Genomic DNA, 16397 nt, shown 5'->3' with positions numbered 1-16397 from the left:
CACTTGACCTGGTGGGGACAGGAACAAAGTTGTGTGCACAGGGTCAGGACGTCTCCTTCCTGCCCCAGGCACGCGGAAGACATTCTCTCAAGTGGTAACCTTGGCACTGCCTTGGTTATTTGAGAACCTGGCCAGCTTTTGACCTTCAACTGTTCTCGTGGTCACTGAATTTGAAGTTCTTTATTTTGATTTATTTATTTACTTTGAGACAGAGTCTCACTCTGTCATCCAGGCTGGAGTGAAGTGGTGAGATCATAGCTCACTGTAACCTCAGATTCCTGGGCTCAAGGGATCCTCCTGCCTCAGCTGTTCAAGGAGCTAGGATTACAGGCGTGGAATTTGCACTTGTTAGTGGATCTAGTGACATCTTCCTACCTCAACAGAGCAAAAAGTATGGATTCCGGGTCTGGGAACCTGTAAGAAGTCACCCTGGTTAGGCTAGAATTTTACTTTTATTTGAGATTCTATTATAGTCATTAAAAAATAAACACACACCTACAAATATATATTTATTTACACATACATATGTATGTGTGTGAATAGGATTGATCCAGATTCATTTGTTCTTTTACTCACTCATTCTTTCAAACAATCATTTATTGAGATCCTATCTCTTGCCAGTGGGCTGTGCTAATGTGTTGAGGATGAAGATAACTGAGTTTTCCAGCATCTCTCTGTCTCAGAAAAGACACACAAACACAACTGTCTAGAATCCAGTGGATCACACCCTACAACAAAGGAAGGATTCCGGTGCTTTCTTAGTGGAGAAGGGATTCACTTCAGGGCGTAGCAAGTTTATGCAATACCCTGATTTTTATTTTTATTTTTTTTTGTACTGACTGCTCAAAAGCAGAACCCCATTTTAATATCATTCCTTCTACAGAGATCTGTCATGGGACAGGGGTGGATGGTTCAACTCTTCCCAGCACCTGGCTGGTGCCCAGGGGACTCCGTTGCCCAAATGCTCTGTCAGGCAGTTTCCTTGGTCTGTTTCCTAATGTGTTTCCCAGCTACGGCCCACACGGTCTTTGCCTCTTCTTGGTGCGCCTGAGGGCCTACCCAGGGGCTCATGCTTGGAAAGAGCCTCAACCTCTTCTCAGCCTCAGGCTCCTCCAGCTTTGGGTGCCAGTGCTTTAAGGTCTTCCTCATCCTCTTTGCTGGGCATCACTGCCTTGGTCCCAGTTTAAATCTGATACACAAAGTCTTAATGCGCTTCCGTAGCCACTTAGAACCGATACCCCTAGCCTGGCTAATGTCGTTAGTTAGCTAGCGAGTTTGTTATCCCTTCCAGGTAAGTAACGCCTTAACCCAGTGAAAGATCTGTCTCTAGTTGACTCTTAAACGTGGCTCTAATGGTAAGAACTTGAGGCTGATTATGTGAAAGGCCTCTGAAAACCCTGTAAAGTTCATCACGCAGGAGAGGTGGCACCCCAGGGTGGTAAAGGGTTTGAACCCTGTCTCTTCTCTTAATACTTCCTAGCTGTGTTACCTTGAGTTCCTTATCCTCTCTGTGCCCATTTGTAAAAACAGGGTTGTTAGATAATAAAAGAACCCACTGGTTATGTGTTGTTGAAGAATTAAAATGAGTAATCACACACAAAGCTCACAGAACGGTGCCTGGCACATAGCAAGGACTCTCACAATGTTACCGTTAGTATCACCAGTTGACTGGCTTTTCTCCTAAAGTACTTGTAGGACTGGCTCTGCTGGCAGCTTTCATGCCTATGGGGGCAGGATGGTCTCTATCGCATGTAGAAACGGATGTGACAGGCAGCATTTAACCATGTTACAGTGTTTATTTCTTCCCCCTGCTCTGAGCTCTGTGAGGGCAGAGGCTGTGGTTTTTGTCCATGGCATTGAACAAACTCAACTGAGCATCCTCTGTGTGCTTGGCATTGTGGGGTGCAGGATAAAGGTGAACAAACACACCCCAACAGGGTCCTACCTTGTTTCCTGGGACCTAGGAGAATAAGTGTCCCATAAAAGTAGGTTGAAGAAACTGAGAAACGTTGATATGCATTCTTCTAAATATAGAGTCAGTTTTTACACTTACACTAATATCCTAATGCCTTTGACATCTGACTAGTTTCACACCGGGAGAGGCAGATTTCATTGGAAGTTTTGAGCTGTGTTCGTTCACCATCTTTGGTTGGCTGTCATTGCTGATAGGAAGCTGGTCTGAAGATAATAATTGACTTAGCAGCCTGGATTGTGGAAGTTACTCATTTACAAAGTGTCAGGGTTCATGCTACTTTTGAGAAGTTTTTAAAAAAGCTTAAAATATCAATATGTATGGTGCAAAATGTCAGTATGTGTGTCTGCCAGTGGCTCAGTTTTCAAGCGGAGAATTGCTGGCACTAAGGAAGTGTGGCTGGGAACCAATGCCCATGTTCTGGGCACAGCAGGACATTGTAGTCCCTGGTCCCTTGTGATTGAGGAAAAGGCATGTTCTAGGAAGAGGAGAAATAACGGGAACGTCTTTGTTTAATTTTCTTATCAAGATAAATTGCAAATTTGAACAATATGTGCTGTTCCAAATTCAATATTCCACTCTCCATTCTGTTCTAAGGTCACGTACACTCCTGGGAAGATCCAGGGATTCTCATTCCGTGGCTGCTCATGTACTCCTGTCCTCACTGTTGTGTCAATTCTGAGATGCTGATTTTTCTCTTGAATTCATCCTTTCCTTTTAATTTCCACAATACTGAATTGGTCTCCTTGGCTTTAATTGACTTGCACTTCCAGTTATCTCATACCCACCTGCTAGAAAGTGTTTTGAAAAAAGTGTTTATGGAAGTTTTAATATGTAGATGTAAAATGTGTGACTGTAATAGCATAAAGGATGGGAAAAGGTAAAGAGAATTAAATTATTGCAAAGTTCTTCTATTATCTGAAAAGTGGTAAAGGCATTAATTTGAAGTAGATTGTGATAAGTCAAGGATGCATATTTTAAAATCATGATAGTAACCACTAGAAAAAAAAAAGAATACATAACCAAAAAAGCTAATAGAGAATAAATATTTTTAAAAAACTGAGCAATACAATAAGGGCAGGAAAGGAGAAATAAAAAAGAACTTGTGGATTAAATATAAAAGAAATAGTACAACAGTAGCCTTAAGACCAACTCTATTGGTAATTACACTAAATATAAACATTCCAATTCAAAGGCAAAGGTTGTCGGAATGAGTGAAAAATCAAGTGTCAATTACATACCTAAATAGACAGAAAATGATACACCACACAAACACTAACCGAGAGAAAGGTGGCGTGTCTCAAGAGACTTCATGGCAAAAAGAATTATTAGAGATAAATAAGGACATTTCAACATTATAATTGATCAATTTAACAGAAAAACATAACAAAACTAAATTTGGATGTGTCTAATAACAGAACTTAAAAAAATAGAAATACTCACAATCCTTCTCTTAGTAACTAAAACAAAAAGCAGAAAAAAGTCAGTAACGATGTGGAAGACATGGACAAAACAATTAATAAACCTGACCTAACTGACACATACAGAACATAACACTCAAGAGCTGCTGACTTCTCAAGCGCACATGGACTACTCGCCCAAACAGGCCACACGCCGGGCCATAAGGCAAGTCTCAGTACATTTCAAAGGCCTGAAATCATATGGAGTATGTTCTTTGACCACTAGGGAATTAACCTAGAAATCAATAATGGAAGAATAATTTAAAAATCTCCAAGCATTGGACATTAAGCAACATCCTTCTGTAAATAAATTACAGAACAAACAAGACACCAAATGCTAATTAGAAAATATTTTTAAATGATTGCTAAAAATATAATGCAGGCACACCATGTTTTATTGAGCTTTGCTTTATTGTGCTTTGCAGATATTGTGTCTTTTACAAATTGAAGGTTTGTGGCAACCCTGTGTCAAGGAAGTCTATCGGTGCCATTTTTCCAAAAGCACATGCTCACTTCATATCTCTGGGTCACATTTTGGTAATTCTCATAATATTTCAAACTTTTTCGTTATTATTATATCTGTTATGGTGATCTGTAATCAGTGATCTTTGTTTTTTGTTTGTTTGTTTGTTTTTGTTTTTTTTGAAACAGTCTCGCTCTGTTGCCCGTGCTAGGGTGCTGTGGTGTCAGCCTAGCTCACAGCAACCTCAAACTCCTGGGCTCAAGCTATCCTCCTGCCTCAGCCTCCCAAGCAGCTGGGAATACATGCAGTGGGCCACCATGCCCAGCTAATTTTCTATTTTTTGTAGAGATGGGGTCTCACTCTTCCTCGGGCTGGTCTTGAACTCCTGGCCTCAAGCAATCCTCCTGCCTTGGCCTCCCAAACTGCTATGATTACAGAACTGAGCCATCTCGCCCGGCAAGAAAGGAAAATTACAGGCCAATATTTCTTAGGAATTCAGATGGAAAAAAAAATCAGCAAACATCAAACCCAGTATTATGTAAAAATTATACTACATCTTGAGAAATTGAGGTTTATTCCAGAAATGCAAGGTTGGTTTAAAGTCAAAAATCAATCAATGTAATTCACCACATTCACAGGATAAACAGATGATCTTAATGTATAAAGAAAAAGTAATCAACATCTCTTTTTGGTAAAAAACCAAAACAAAACAAAATTCAATACAATAGGAGTAGAAAGGAAATTCCTTAATCTGATAAAGAATATCTACAAAAATGAACAAATAAAGACCCACAAAAAAATCCCCCCCAAAAAACCAAAACCAAAACAACCAAAACAAAACCAAATATAAAACCTACAGCTAACATAATACTTAAGAGTAAAATTTTGAATGCTTTCTCCCTCTCTGAGTTTGGGGATTAAACAAGAATGTCCACTACCCACTTCCAATTCATACTGTAATAAAAATTCTAGTTAGTTCAATAAGGTGAGAAAAAGAAATAAAAGGTACAAAGATTAGAAAAGAAGAGGAAAAAGAGCCTTTATTTTCAAATGACATGATTATGGCTAAAAAATTTAGAATACTAATCAAACAATTAGTGAACTTACCAAGGTTTCTGGATATAAAGTCAATATAGAAAAATCATTTGTACTTTTCTATAGTAGTAATATATAATTATCACATTAAATAAAAATATCATTTACAGTAACATAAAAACAAATATTTAGAAATAAATCTAATGAAAGAGGTGCAAGAGATCTATATTAATATGTACAAGGCACTGAAATTGAAGACAACCTAAATAAATAAAGAGTTGTACTATGTTCATGGACTGAAATATTCAATATTGTTAAGATGCCAGCTGTCCCCTAATTGATCTGAGATTCAACATAATCCCAATCAAAATCTCAGCAGGGCATTTTGTGAGAATTGGAAAGCTGATTCTAAAATTTATATGAAATATAAAGAACCTAGAATAGTCAATGTAATCTTAAGGAAGATGAATAAAGTTGGAACACTTATAATACCAGATAGCAAGATTTACTACAAAGTTCCAGTTGCTAAGACAGTGTGGCATTGGCTCAAGATTAGACAAATGGACTTATGGAACAGAATAGAGAATCCAGAAAGAGATCAACACATATACAGTAACTTAAAACAAAGATACTACTGCAATTCAGGGGCAAAGGATGATCACTTTACCAAGTAATATTGGATCAATTTCATATCTATAAGGAAAAAATGAACTTGAACTTTTATCTCACATAATACACAAAAATTAATTCCAAATGGATCATAGACCTAGATTTGAAAGGTAAAATAATAAACTTTTAGAGTAAAATATAGGAGAATATTGCAATGACCTTATAGGAAGAAATTTCTTAATCAGAACATAGAAAGCACTACCAGAAAATTTTAAAAACTGATAAATTAAGACATTAAAATTAATTAACTCTGTACATCAGAATACATGATTAAGAGAGTAAAAAGACAAGCCATAGAATGGGAGAACATATTTACAATACATTTATCCAACAAAAGACTACTGTCCGGAATATTTTTAAAAAAACAAAAACCCTACAAATTGACAAGAAAAAGATATTTCATAAAGAGCATATCTAAATGAACCAACATGAATATAAAAAGTGCTCTACAACATTCAATATTGGGGAAATGCATATTAAAGCCACGATTATATTTTACTGCATATATACCAGAATGGCTAAACTTACAAAGTATTGGCAAGGAGGTGGAGCAACTGGAACTTTGATTATATGGCTGAAAGGAGTGTATATCGGAAACTGTTTGGCAGGATCCATGAAAGCTAGACATGAACCTATCCTATCACACAATAAGGTATTTATCCAAGAGAAATAGGTCTATGTATCCATCAAAAGACATGGGCAAGAATGTTCATAGCAGCTTGATTTATAATAGCTCCAAGTTGGAATCAATTCAAACATCCATCAACAGGAGAATAAATGAATTGTGGTTTATTCATACAATGGAATACTTCTCAGCAATAAAAAAGAAATACACTAATGTGATAACATGGATGATTCTCACAGACATAATCATGTGCAAAAGAAGGCAGAACCAAAGAATGGCTACTATTTGATTCTGTTTATATGAAGTTCAAGAACAGGCAAAACTATTCTCTCATGATAGAAGTCAGGACAATGGTTACTTTTTGGGGGGTGGTTGTTGACTGAAAGGAACCCAAAGTTGTCTTCTGAGGTGCTGGAATATTCTACATCTTCATCTGAGTGTTGATTACATAGGTGTTATACATATGTAAAGATTCATTGAGCTGAACATGTAAGATTTGGTGTTTTTAGTAAATGATGCTGGATTAATTGTATATCTATATGGAATAAAATGAGCCTGGACTCTCCACTTCACTTCCCTGTGTGCATATATGCTATTTATGACAGAAAATTAGAATTATCTTCAATTTCCAACAATAAGGGGTTAAAGTACATATGACCCATCCTCAAATTGGGAGAATAATATGGCATTAAAATGCTCTAAAGAGTTTGCTGCAACATGGAAAATACCTACAACACTGGGTGAAAAGGGCAGACCACAAAAATTCTGTATAGAGGATGATTAGAACTACTGTGTGTACTGAGAAAAACCAGGAAGGAAGAAACACTAATGTGTTACTAGTGGTTACTTATCTTGAGGTGGTAAAACAATGGAAGAACTTTTTTCTTATTTTTCTGTAACTTGCAAACTCTCAAGACTTTCAAAATGGCAGAAGGAACTTTTAAAAATCAAATTTTCCTTCTAAAATCAAAACTCTGTCCTTCAAGCTCCTTTTTCAACTGCTGCCCTGCCTATTACTCTTTCAAGCTTTTCTGCTTTCTCTTCCTACAAAATGTATTCCCAGTACCTGTGGCTGAGTACAGAGTTGTCTCACCTGCCACCACCCATCTTGTCCCATTCAATTAAGACATGAGGCTTTTGGGCTCGATACTCTTTATTGTCAAGTTAATGACAGATGCGAGGAGGCTGTCAATGCCTCCTTGTTGCCCAAGACAAGGGGTGAGAGTAATCGAGTTCAGGTTACGCTCAGAGCAGGAATGTAAATTTTCATGGACCTTGTTCTGTAGCAGCGGTGAGGAACGTTTCATTTTAGATACCCTAGAGCGGCACTAGCTGCAGTCCAAAGAAAATCTCTGCCTCCATTTCATGGGACCAGAGGTCTCCCTGCTTCCCTGAGGATCCACAGAGTCACAGAAATAAAGCCCATCTTTTCCGTCTGTGGAAAAGTAGCAGCAACTGGGCCAAGAAGAAACAAGAAGGCTGGGGCTGTGACATCAGCAGGACTCTAGACAGAGGACTCCTAGAGGCTGAGCTTTGATGACTCCTGTAAGGAGGAGTGATGGATTGAAGGGACATGTGGATTCTGTAGGAGGAGAGTGTTCCAGCTTCAATGGAATCCTCCATAGTCTTCAGTGTGTGTTCTTCTTGAGGAAAGGCCTTTGGAAAATGTAGGGAAGTAGCTCCTTCTGGGTGGCAAAGAGCTGGTAAAGAGAAGCTGCAACCAAAGATATCAGGGACCTAGGGATCTAGGGAGCAGAATTCTAACTCCTTCATCCCAGACTCGGCCAGAGTGGCTCCATTTCCATCTGTGCCACATACTAGCTCTATCAGTTAACACTTGCTACCTAACAAACCTTCCCAAAGCTTAGTGACTTAAAACAGCAACCTTTTCATTTACCTTATGATTCTGTGGGCCGGCAATTTGGGTTGGGCTTAGCTGAGGGTTGTTTTGGTCGGGGCCAGTCTCAGCCGATCTCCACAGGGGCTCACTCGTGCATCTGTGCAGGGCTTCTGGGAAACTGGGGCTGGATGTCAGTTGGGATGCCTGGGACCTTTCATTCACCCTCCAGCAATGGAGGACCAGCGTGGGCTCATTTACAGGGTCCCTGGATTCCAGGTGCAGTAAAAGCAGACAAGTCCCAATTCACAAGCACGCTTCATGTCTATCCTTGTGTTATGTTCGCTATTCTTGCGATGTAGTCACAGAGCCAAACCCAGATTCAAGGGCTGAAGAAACAGGCTCCCCCTTATGGCTGGAAGGGCTGCAGTCTGCTGCAGTGTGTGTACGGGGATGGGGAGAAGTTATGGACACGGAAAATGCAGATTCTCTGATCCCTGCTCAGACCTACTGAATCCAATCAATGGAAAAGGGACCTCCTTAATAAGTCCCTCAGGTGAGATTCCTCCATCCTTCATATTTTTCAATATGTTATTTGATACTTAGCAAATGTTATATGTCATATTTACGTGTGGTAGATATGTATGGGCATATATGTCTTTTTTTTTAACTTAAAGCACAATAAAATAATGCATTCATGAACCTACCACCCAGCCCAAAAGCGGGATCATTAATAACAATTTATTTATATTAATATTTACATTTACTTACGTGTTTTTCTTTTGTGCCTTTCTCTTGCCTCCCCATGAGATGTAACATTTTATATTTTGTGTTTTCCATTCTATTAAACCTAAAAATATAGTTTTGGTTTCATTGGTCTCTATGCCTATACAACATATTGCTGAGTTTTGCTTCCACCCCCCCAATAAAAAGAAATTTTTAACTTATTTCTTGAATTTTTTACTGATAAAATATATAACATAAAATTCTGATTTTAACCATTCTTAAGTGCACAATTCCGCAGCATTAATCACATTAGCAATGTTGTGCAACCATCACCACTATCTGTTTCCAAAACTTTTTCATCACCCCAAACAGGAACTCTGTACCCATTAAGCAATAACTTCCCATTCTTCTCTTCTGCCAGCCCCTGGTAGCCTATAATCTAATATCTGTCTCTATGACTTTGCTGATTCTAGATATTTTATATAAGTGGACTCATAATAGTTGTCCTTTTGTGTCTGGCTTCTTTGCTTAGTATGTGTTCAAGGCTTATTCACATTGTAGCATGTATCAACTTCAGCACTTTTTATAGGTGAATAATATTCCACTGTATGTAGTTACCACATTTTATCCATTCATCTGTTGAGGGATGCTTCGATTGTTTCCACCTTTTGGCTACTGTGAAAAATGCAACTATGAACCTTGGTGTACAAGTCTCTTTTGGGTATATACCTAGAATTGCTGGTCATATGGCAGGTCTATGCTTAGCTTTTTGAGGAACCATCAAACTGTTTTCCACAGGAGTGCACCATTTTACATTCTCAACAGTAATGTACCAGAATTCTAATTTTTTCCACATCTTGTCAACCTTGTTTTGTGTGTATATATATATATATATTTTTTTTTTTTAAAATTTATGGCCATCCTAGTAGGTGTGAAGTGATGTCTCATTGTTTTGATGTGCATTTCCCTGTTGACATTTTCCAATGGCGTTGAACCTCTTTTCATGTGCTTCTTGGCCATTTACATATCTTTTTTGGAGAAATGTCTATTCAAATCCTTTGCCCATGTTTTAGTTGGGTTATTTGTGTTTTTGTTGCTGTAGGAGTTCTTTATATACTCTGGATATTAAACCTCATCAGATATATGATTTGCAAATATTTTCTCCCATTCTGTAGGTTGTCTTTTCACTTTGATATTTGCCTTTTGATGCACAAAAGTTCATTTCAATGAAGCCCAATTTATCTATTTTTTAATTTTATTGCTTGTGATTTTGGTGTCTTATCTAAGAATCCATTGCCAAGTTTTACCTGGTTTTGAACTCTGTAAGAAAGGTGTAATACTGAATGTAATCTTCTGAAACTTGAGGTTTTCTTTCAAAATAATGTCTATAAGATTATCCATGTTCTTGCATAATTTATTCATTTTCATGGATGTATAATATTCCACCACATGAATATACCATACATTACCCATCCTCCTAAATGTCCACAAACTGAGGGGCATTTGTGTTGTTTCCAGTTATTTTGCTATTATATCAGTGCCACTATGACTATCCCAAAGTGATTCCTTTGTACACTCTAAGAACTACTAATCTTTTTTTAATGAATAAAACAATCTTTCATTGAGTTGCGATGAATTTTCATTTGAATAGTACCTCAGATACACACAGGCACAAACATTTGACCCAAACATTGATTTTTTTCTGCCTCTTTGGACTAATCACCGTACCATAACACCATGGGAACCTCTGCCATTGAGAATGGTCTGTGTCAGTTTACACCACAGCTTTAACTACTCTGTGTGATTTCTTGCAAAAGCAAGCAGAGAAAACACAATAAACACATTTTACTGATTTCAGGTTGGAGAGCTTTTAAGCAATAGGGAGATGTCCACACACAGGGTGGAGAAAATTATTGTGAAAAGGAAGTGCTTTCTTTAGACCCCATCTAAACTAGGTTGCAGGAGTGTCTACAAGGGATTTGAAATAACTCTAAGTAAAGCCTTTTTCAGCATGAAAATCCTCCAAAATACAGAGAAAGACTGACAGTTCCTTCTCACCCCCCTGCCCTGCCCTGCCCAGCCCAGTTGCTGATTTCGGGAAGGACTTTGGCAGGTACATGGTGTCATGAAGTTGCCAGGTTTCTCTGGGGGTTGTAAAAGAACAACATGGGAAAACCAAGTGTGAAGCAAGAGCTCAGCTCTTCACAGGGGTGTTGTTTGTGGTTTTGTTACTGGAATATGCCAGTGACCTTAGCAAGGCCAAAGTTTTGTAGACACAGGGATTACCACATCGAGAAGGGGGCGAGGTGAGATCCTGGAGGCATAAAAGGAGCAGCACAGCACTGCTCTTCCCAAAGCGAGACAGACCAAGATGAGGTGGGTCCACAGCTTTCCCTCCTCCCCTCTCTCTGCTTCTTTATTTCCTCCTTCTTTGTGTTCATTGGTAGAGATGCAGAAATATAACAAAGAATCAGGGCAGCTGGGCTAAATTATATGAAGAAAAGGGTTTAGTGCATTAAATCTTCTTTTCTGTATCCATAAAAGACAGTGCTGTCTTCCCCAGGAGACGTGATTTACTCTAAGGAGCGTCCTCTTCCTCGAGGTTATGAAGTTTTGATCTTTACAGGGGACACCAGCAGCTCCTGGCATCTTGAATATATTCATTAGCAGATTTTTTCCTTTTTAAAAATGTATAATAAGAAAGAGCAAGAGAAACCTTTGTATGACACAATTAAGGCACTTAGAGCTTATCAAAAGTAAAAAGGCATTTTGAAATGTCGAAATAATAAGACTAGAAATTAATACGACCAGGCAATCCTGACTGGTCGCTCTCTGTCAGTGAGATGGTTAAGGGGTGAGCGGGGCCTGTGCTCCGATGCCCATGGCCGCCCTCCGGCTTTCGGGAAGCTACTTCTCTTCCAGGTGATCTTTTGGCATTTTGGGATTTGATATACCATTCCCTAAAGGCAAATTTTCATAAATGTTTTAAAATTATCTATTTTAAAAACCTTTTATTATGGAAAATTTCAAAAAGTAGAGAGAATAGCATAAGCCCTATGTTCCTTATCTCCGAGTTATCTACATCAGCAGTATCTTTGTAGCCCAGTACCTGAGGGCTGCCTGAAGGAGGTTTCTCTTTGTTGGAGAGCTCATATATTATTGCCAGTTTAATGTTTCCTGAATCCAGCCAGAAATTGAGGCCCACCCATATATGGGCCTTCCTGTCTTGGCGATCCTTCTCTGAAGCTTATGTAGAATTCCCAGCATCATGGAGTGTGTGGGAGCTGGGTGTGCTCAGAAGCTGCTAAGTGTGTTTGTGGGTGGGTGGGGCAGTTTCTTGGTTCTAACCCTTCCACACACGTACTTTCTTTTCTGGCTTCTTAATGGGAGATGCGTGTGCACGTGTGTGTGCGTGTGCGCGCGTGTGCACGCTGCAAAGCAGGGAGACCAGCTTTGCACTCCTTCCTGCATTCTCTCTGCAGTGCCCTGGGAGCTGTTGTTGCCCTCCTGCTCTGGGGACAGCTTTTCGCAGTGGACTTGAACAATGATGCCACAGACATGACAGGTGGGTCTTGGGGTTTGGGCAGGAACTGTGCATCCCCAGCGTCCTACTTTGACCCTATTAGACCTGCACTGTTTGCCATGAGCCTGTTTCCCCTTCTCATCCTCATCTCGGGGCTTTCAGTACCGCGAAGAACACTGGGGATCCTGCCCGAATGAGAGGAGACTGCCTTGTCCTTGGCTTCCATTTGCGGTGGAAGGAGGTTGATGTGCAGAGCAGCTTCCTCTCAGCTGGCTTTTCATGGGTCTCGGGCAGCAATTGCTGAATATTAACCTCCGCTTCCGGCTTCTTTTTCTTTGCAGACGATGGCTGCCCAAAACCCCCCGAGATTGCCAACGGCTACGTGGAGCACTCGGTTCGCTATCAGTGCAAGCAGTTCTACCAGCTGCGCACTGAGGGGGACGGTAAGACCTACAGTGTCACTGTGCTCTACACACACCCCCGCCCAGACGTTTCCATGGTGGATGGGATTGGCGTGGCTGGCCAGGAAGTTCACGTGTTCTCCTTGGAGCCAGATTTCGATTCTAATGAGGGTTTTGTGACCAGTAGCTGTAGTCCTTCCGGCACACTTGCTTTTCTCAGCCCCAAGTTTTTCCTTCTGTTAAGGGGAGGCGATGCCGTGCAGCCTCCTTAGGAGCTGTGGTAAAAGAACAAATGAAGATGACAATAGGTAGCCCTCATCTAGAGACTTCTACGGTCCTGGCACTATCCTAAGTGCTTTATATTTATTTGCTCACTTAGTCTTTCCAGCACCCTCTGGAGAGATATCCTTATTCTCATTTCGCTGAGGAGGAGCCTGAGGCACAGACAGGTTGAGTATGTTGCCCAGGCTCAGGCAGCCTGTAAGTGGAGGAGTCAGGATTTGAACCCTGAGCCCTACCTGCACTGCCTGGCCGTGACCGCCACAGCCAAGTCTGTTCTGCTGGGCTGAACTGGCGCCCAGTGCCTGGCTTCCAGCACTGTGCTCCCCCCGCTTCCTCTTCTTCCCCGTTATCTTTTTAATTCTTCCCTTTAAATACCTTCTCACTCTGTGCTATGTGCAGTTCGGTTTCTCTTTTGGCTCATTTCTTTCCTTGTTTCAGGAGTGTACACCTTAAACCGTGAGAAGCAGTGGACGAACAAAGCTGTTGGAGAGAAGCTTCCTGAATGTGAAGCAGGTGGGAGCCGCGGGTTCAGGGCACAGGCCAGTGTCTAGGGGAAGGTCGCAGAGGCACAGCCCGCCTGTGTGGCTTCCTCTCAGCCCACAAGAGCCAAGACGAGGGATCAGGGAGCTCCAACTGGTCAGGCAGAGATCAAGCAGTTAGGTGATGACTCTTGACAGAGCTCACTAAGGGTCTTGCTCATTTGGGCCTGCAAGGCATTGGCTGAATCCACTGTCCACACTGCCCCCAGATCAGGTGACCCCATGCATGCAGACAGCCAGCCCGCCCACAGAGCCCTGGGTCAAAGGTAAAGCAAGCTCCAAGAAGAACAAGTGGAGGGAGGACATAAAATCTTAATCCACGGAAGTGTGACCGGAAGCTGGAGATGGGCTGGGACTGCTGTTTCTTGTTACTGGAAAGAGCTGTTGCTCTCTCTTTTCCCTCCTTGGAATAAGAGGGTCTTGCCCAGCTTCTGCTGCTCTCGGTGGTGTGGAACTGCCAACCTACCTTGTATTAATTACATCTGTGCAATCTGAGTTCCGGCCAGTGCTGCTACAGACCCCCTTTACTCAGAAAGAATGAATTCTCACAGCTCCCAGCCCTTTCAATGAATTTCAGGGAATGCTGGACATTCCTTTGTTGTGATAAATTGTTTAAATATAATACAGTTCATCAGCCAGGGCTCAAAACTCTCAGCATTACTTCTTTCTTTTGTGAGTTAGAAAGGCAGGAAATAGAACTCTGCTTCGTGATGCAAAAAAACAAACAAAAAACCCCGAATTGTTTTAAACTGTAAACATTGGAAATGAGATGAGCAGGTGGTGAGGGCAAAGCATTTAAATCTTTTGAGGGTAATGATCGCTTAGACAGCAGCAATGGCCCATGCTTCCCATCCCTCCTTCCAAGATCGGGAGACTCTCTCACAGCTCTGCTCACGAGTTTCTTGCTCTCTTTGACAGTATGCGGAAAGCCCAAGAATCCAGTGGATCAGGTGCAGCAGATCCTGGGTGGATTTCTGGATGCCAAAGGCAGCTTCCCCTGGCAAGCTAAGATGGTTTCTCGCCATAATCTCACCACAGGCGCCACATTGATCAATGAACAGTGGCTGCTGACCACGGCTAAAAATCTCTTCTTGAATCATACGGAAGATGCCAAAGCAAAAGACATTGCCCCTACTTTACGACTCTATGTGGGGAAAAATCAGCCTGTGGAGATTGAGAAGGTGGTTTTCCACCCTAACTACTCCCAGGTAGATATCGGACTCATCAAACTCAAACAGAAGGTGCCTGTTAATGAGAGAGTGATGCCCATCTGCCTGCCTTCCAAGGACTATGCGGAAGAGGGGCGTGTGGGTTACGTGTCTGGCTGGGGCCGAAACGCCAACTTCCAGTTTTCTGAGTTTCTGAAGTATGTCATGCTGCCCGTGGCTGACCGAACCAAGTGTGTGATGCACTATGAAGGCAGCACAGTGCCCGAAAAGAAGACACACAAGAGTCCTGTAGGGGTGCAGCCCATACTGAACGAGCACACCTTCTGTGCGGGCATGACCAAGTACCAGGAAGACACCTGCTATGGCGACGCTGGCAGTGCCTTTGCTGTTCACGACCTGGAGCAGGACACTTGGTATGCGGCTGGCATCCTGAGCTTTGATAAGAGCTGTGCTGTGGCCGAGTACGGCGTGTACGTGAAGGTGCCTTCCATTCTGGACTGGGTTCGGACAACCGTAGCCAACAACTAACTCAAGGCTGGGAGAAGTGGACGGGAGAGGATGGGCTAAGACTCGGGCTGAAGTTGATGGGGGCCAGCCCTGCCTTGCTGAGTCAATCAATAAAGAGTTTTCTTTTGACTGATTTCTGTCCTGTGTTTGGTCCGAGGCCTTTTTTATTCTCTCATTTATGGTCCAAGAGCAGCCAGGTGGTAGAGTCTACAGGAAGGATGGCAGAAAACACCCCAAGCCAACTGGAAATCCCTAGGGTGCCACAAACTGTTCCTCCTTGGGGAGTCATGCTCACTCAGTGCCACACAGACTGAGAGGAGTTAGTGATTTGCTTACACAGCTATTAAATAGTGATGCTGAACCTTGAACCTAGGGCTGTTTGAACACAACTGAGCTCTTTTCACTGCATCCTATCAGCTCTTCAAAGTGAATGAGGAGAAAGGGTGCAGGCCTGGTGAGGAAGATGCTAGCTCAAAATGGGATGGAAAAAAGTGTTTTGACACAGACAGTACTTTTATTGTGTTCCAAACTACCAGCACTCCAGAAAACAACATAAGATGCCATAAAGGCAGGAGCTCTGGACTTGCTAGGTCCAAATCACAGCTTGGCCCATAAATTTGCTAAGTTCTTTAAGCTTCCTGGCCATCAGTTCCCGATCTCTTCCTTGAGGGGCTTAAACCACACAATCTCTAAAGTCCCTACCAGCAATTACATTCTGGGACTCCACAGAGAGTTAGGAGGTCAGAGTCTTTTCCTCCGTAGGAGCTGCTTTTCCTGCTTGGAAGAAACCTACTCTTCACCGGGAATCAAACGCAAGCCATCTGAGTCTGACCTTCCAAAGACAGGGGTCTTGCTGTTGAGGGCCTTGTAAACGCAAAGCTCATCTAACGGAGCTCTTTCTTGCTATAAGCCTTCACCAACACACCTCCTTCTCATGCCAAACATACGGCCTCTCCTTCTCTTGGTGCAAAATGCCACCCACGGCAATGTCTCTTATCAGGGTCCGGCCTTCCATGTGCAGTTCTCTCACATACACCCTCCAGATCCGTTGATAAATTTCAACAGGTTAGAGCCAGTGGGCCAATGAAGATATGGAGCTACATTCTAGAACCTATGAAAGAGATAATAGCCAGAAACTGGAAAATAAAGGCCAAACACTTAGAATTACTGATTCTATTAAGTGGTTTCT

The 16397-nt window shown here is 41.7% G+C and overlaps 1 protein-coding gene across 2 annotated transcripts; it reads left to right on the top strand.

Moving 5' to 3' along the window:
* The first annotated feature begins 12162 nt into the window (after positions 1–12162).
* On the top strand, positions 12163–15341 carry LOC138373954 (haptoglobin). 2 transcript variants are annotated; one of them, XM_069456630.1, is made up of 5 exons: positions 12163–12352; positions 12652–12845; positions 12882–12900; positions 13393–13506; positions 14451–15341. In XM_069456630.1, the coding sequence occupies exons 1-5, from the start codon at positions 12178–12180 to the stop codon at positions 15227–15229; spliced, it is 1281 nt and encodes a 426-aa protein (XP_069312731.1). In that variant the 5' UTR covers positions 12163–12177; the 3' UTR covers positions 15230–15341. The 2 variants fall into 2 exon arrangements, with proteins under 2 accessions (XP_069312731.1, XP_069312733.1); XM_069456632.1 differs by lacking the exon at positions 12882–12900 and having other exon boundaries at positions 12652–12753; positions 13432–13506.
* The last annotated feature ends 1056 nt before the right edge of the window (positions 15342–16397 follow it).

The sequence above is a fragment of the Eulemur rufifrons genome, chromosome 23, assembly GCF_041146395.1.
Source record: "Eulemur rufifrons isolate Redbay chromosome 23, OSU_ERuf_1, whole genome shotgun sequence".
Lineage (NCBI taxonomy): Eukaryota > Metazoa > Chordata > Mammalia > Primates > Lemuridae > Eulemur > Eulemur rufifrons.
The sequence above is the reverse complement of the archived record's forward strand: the minus strand, read 5'-3'. Positions and strand labels throughout refer to the sequence as shown.

Excerpts from the sequence above, each read along its gene's own strand:
- LOC138373954 (XM_069456630.1), top strand. The coding sequence starts at position 12,178 with ATGCGTGTGCACGTGTGTGTGCGTGTGCGCGCGTGTGCACGCTGCAAA. Across the intron at positions 12,353-12,651 it reads TGATGCCACAGACATGACAG|ACGATGGCTGCCCAAAACCC; the intron begins GTGGGTCTTGGG and ends TTTTCTTTGCAG. Across the intron at positions 13,507-14,450 it reads GCTTCCTGAATGTGAAGCAG|TATGCGGAAAGCCCAAGAAT; the intron begins GTGGGAGCCGCG and ends TCTCTTTGACAG.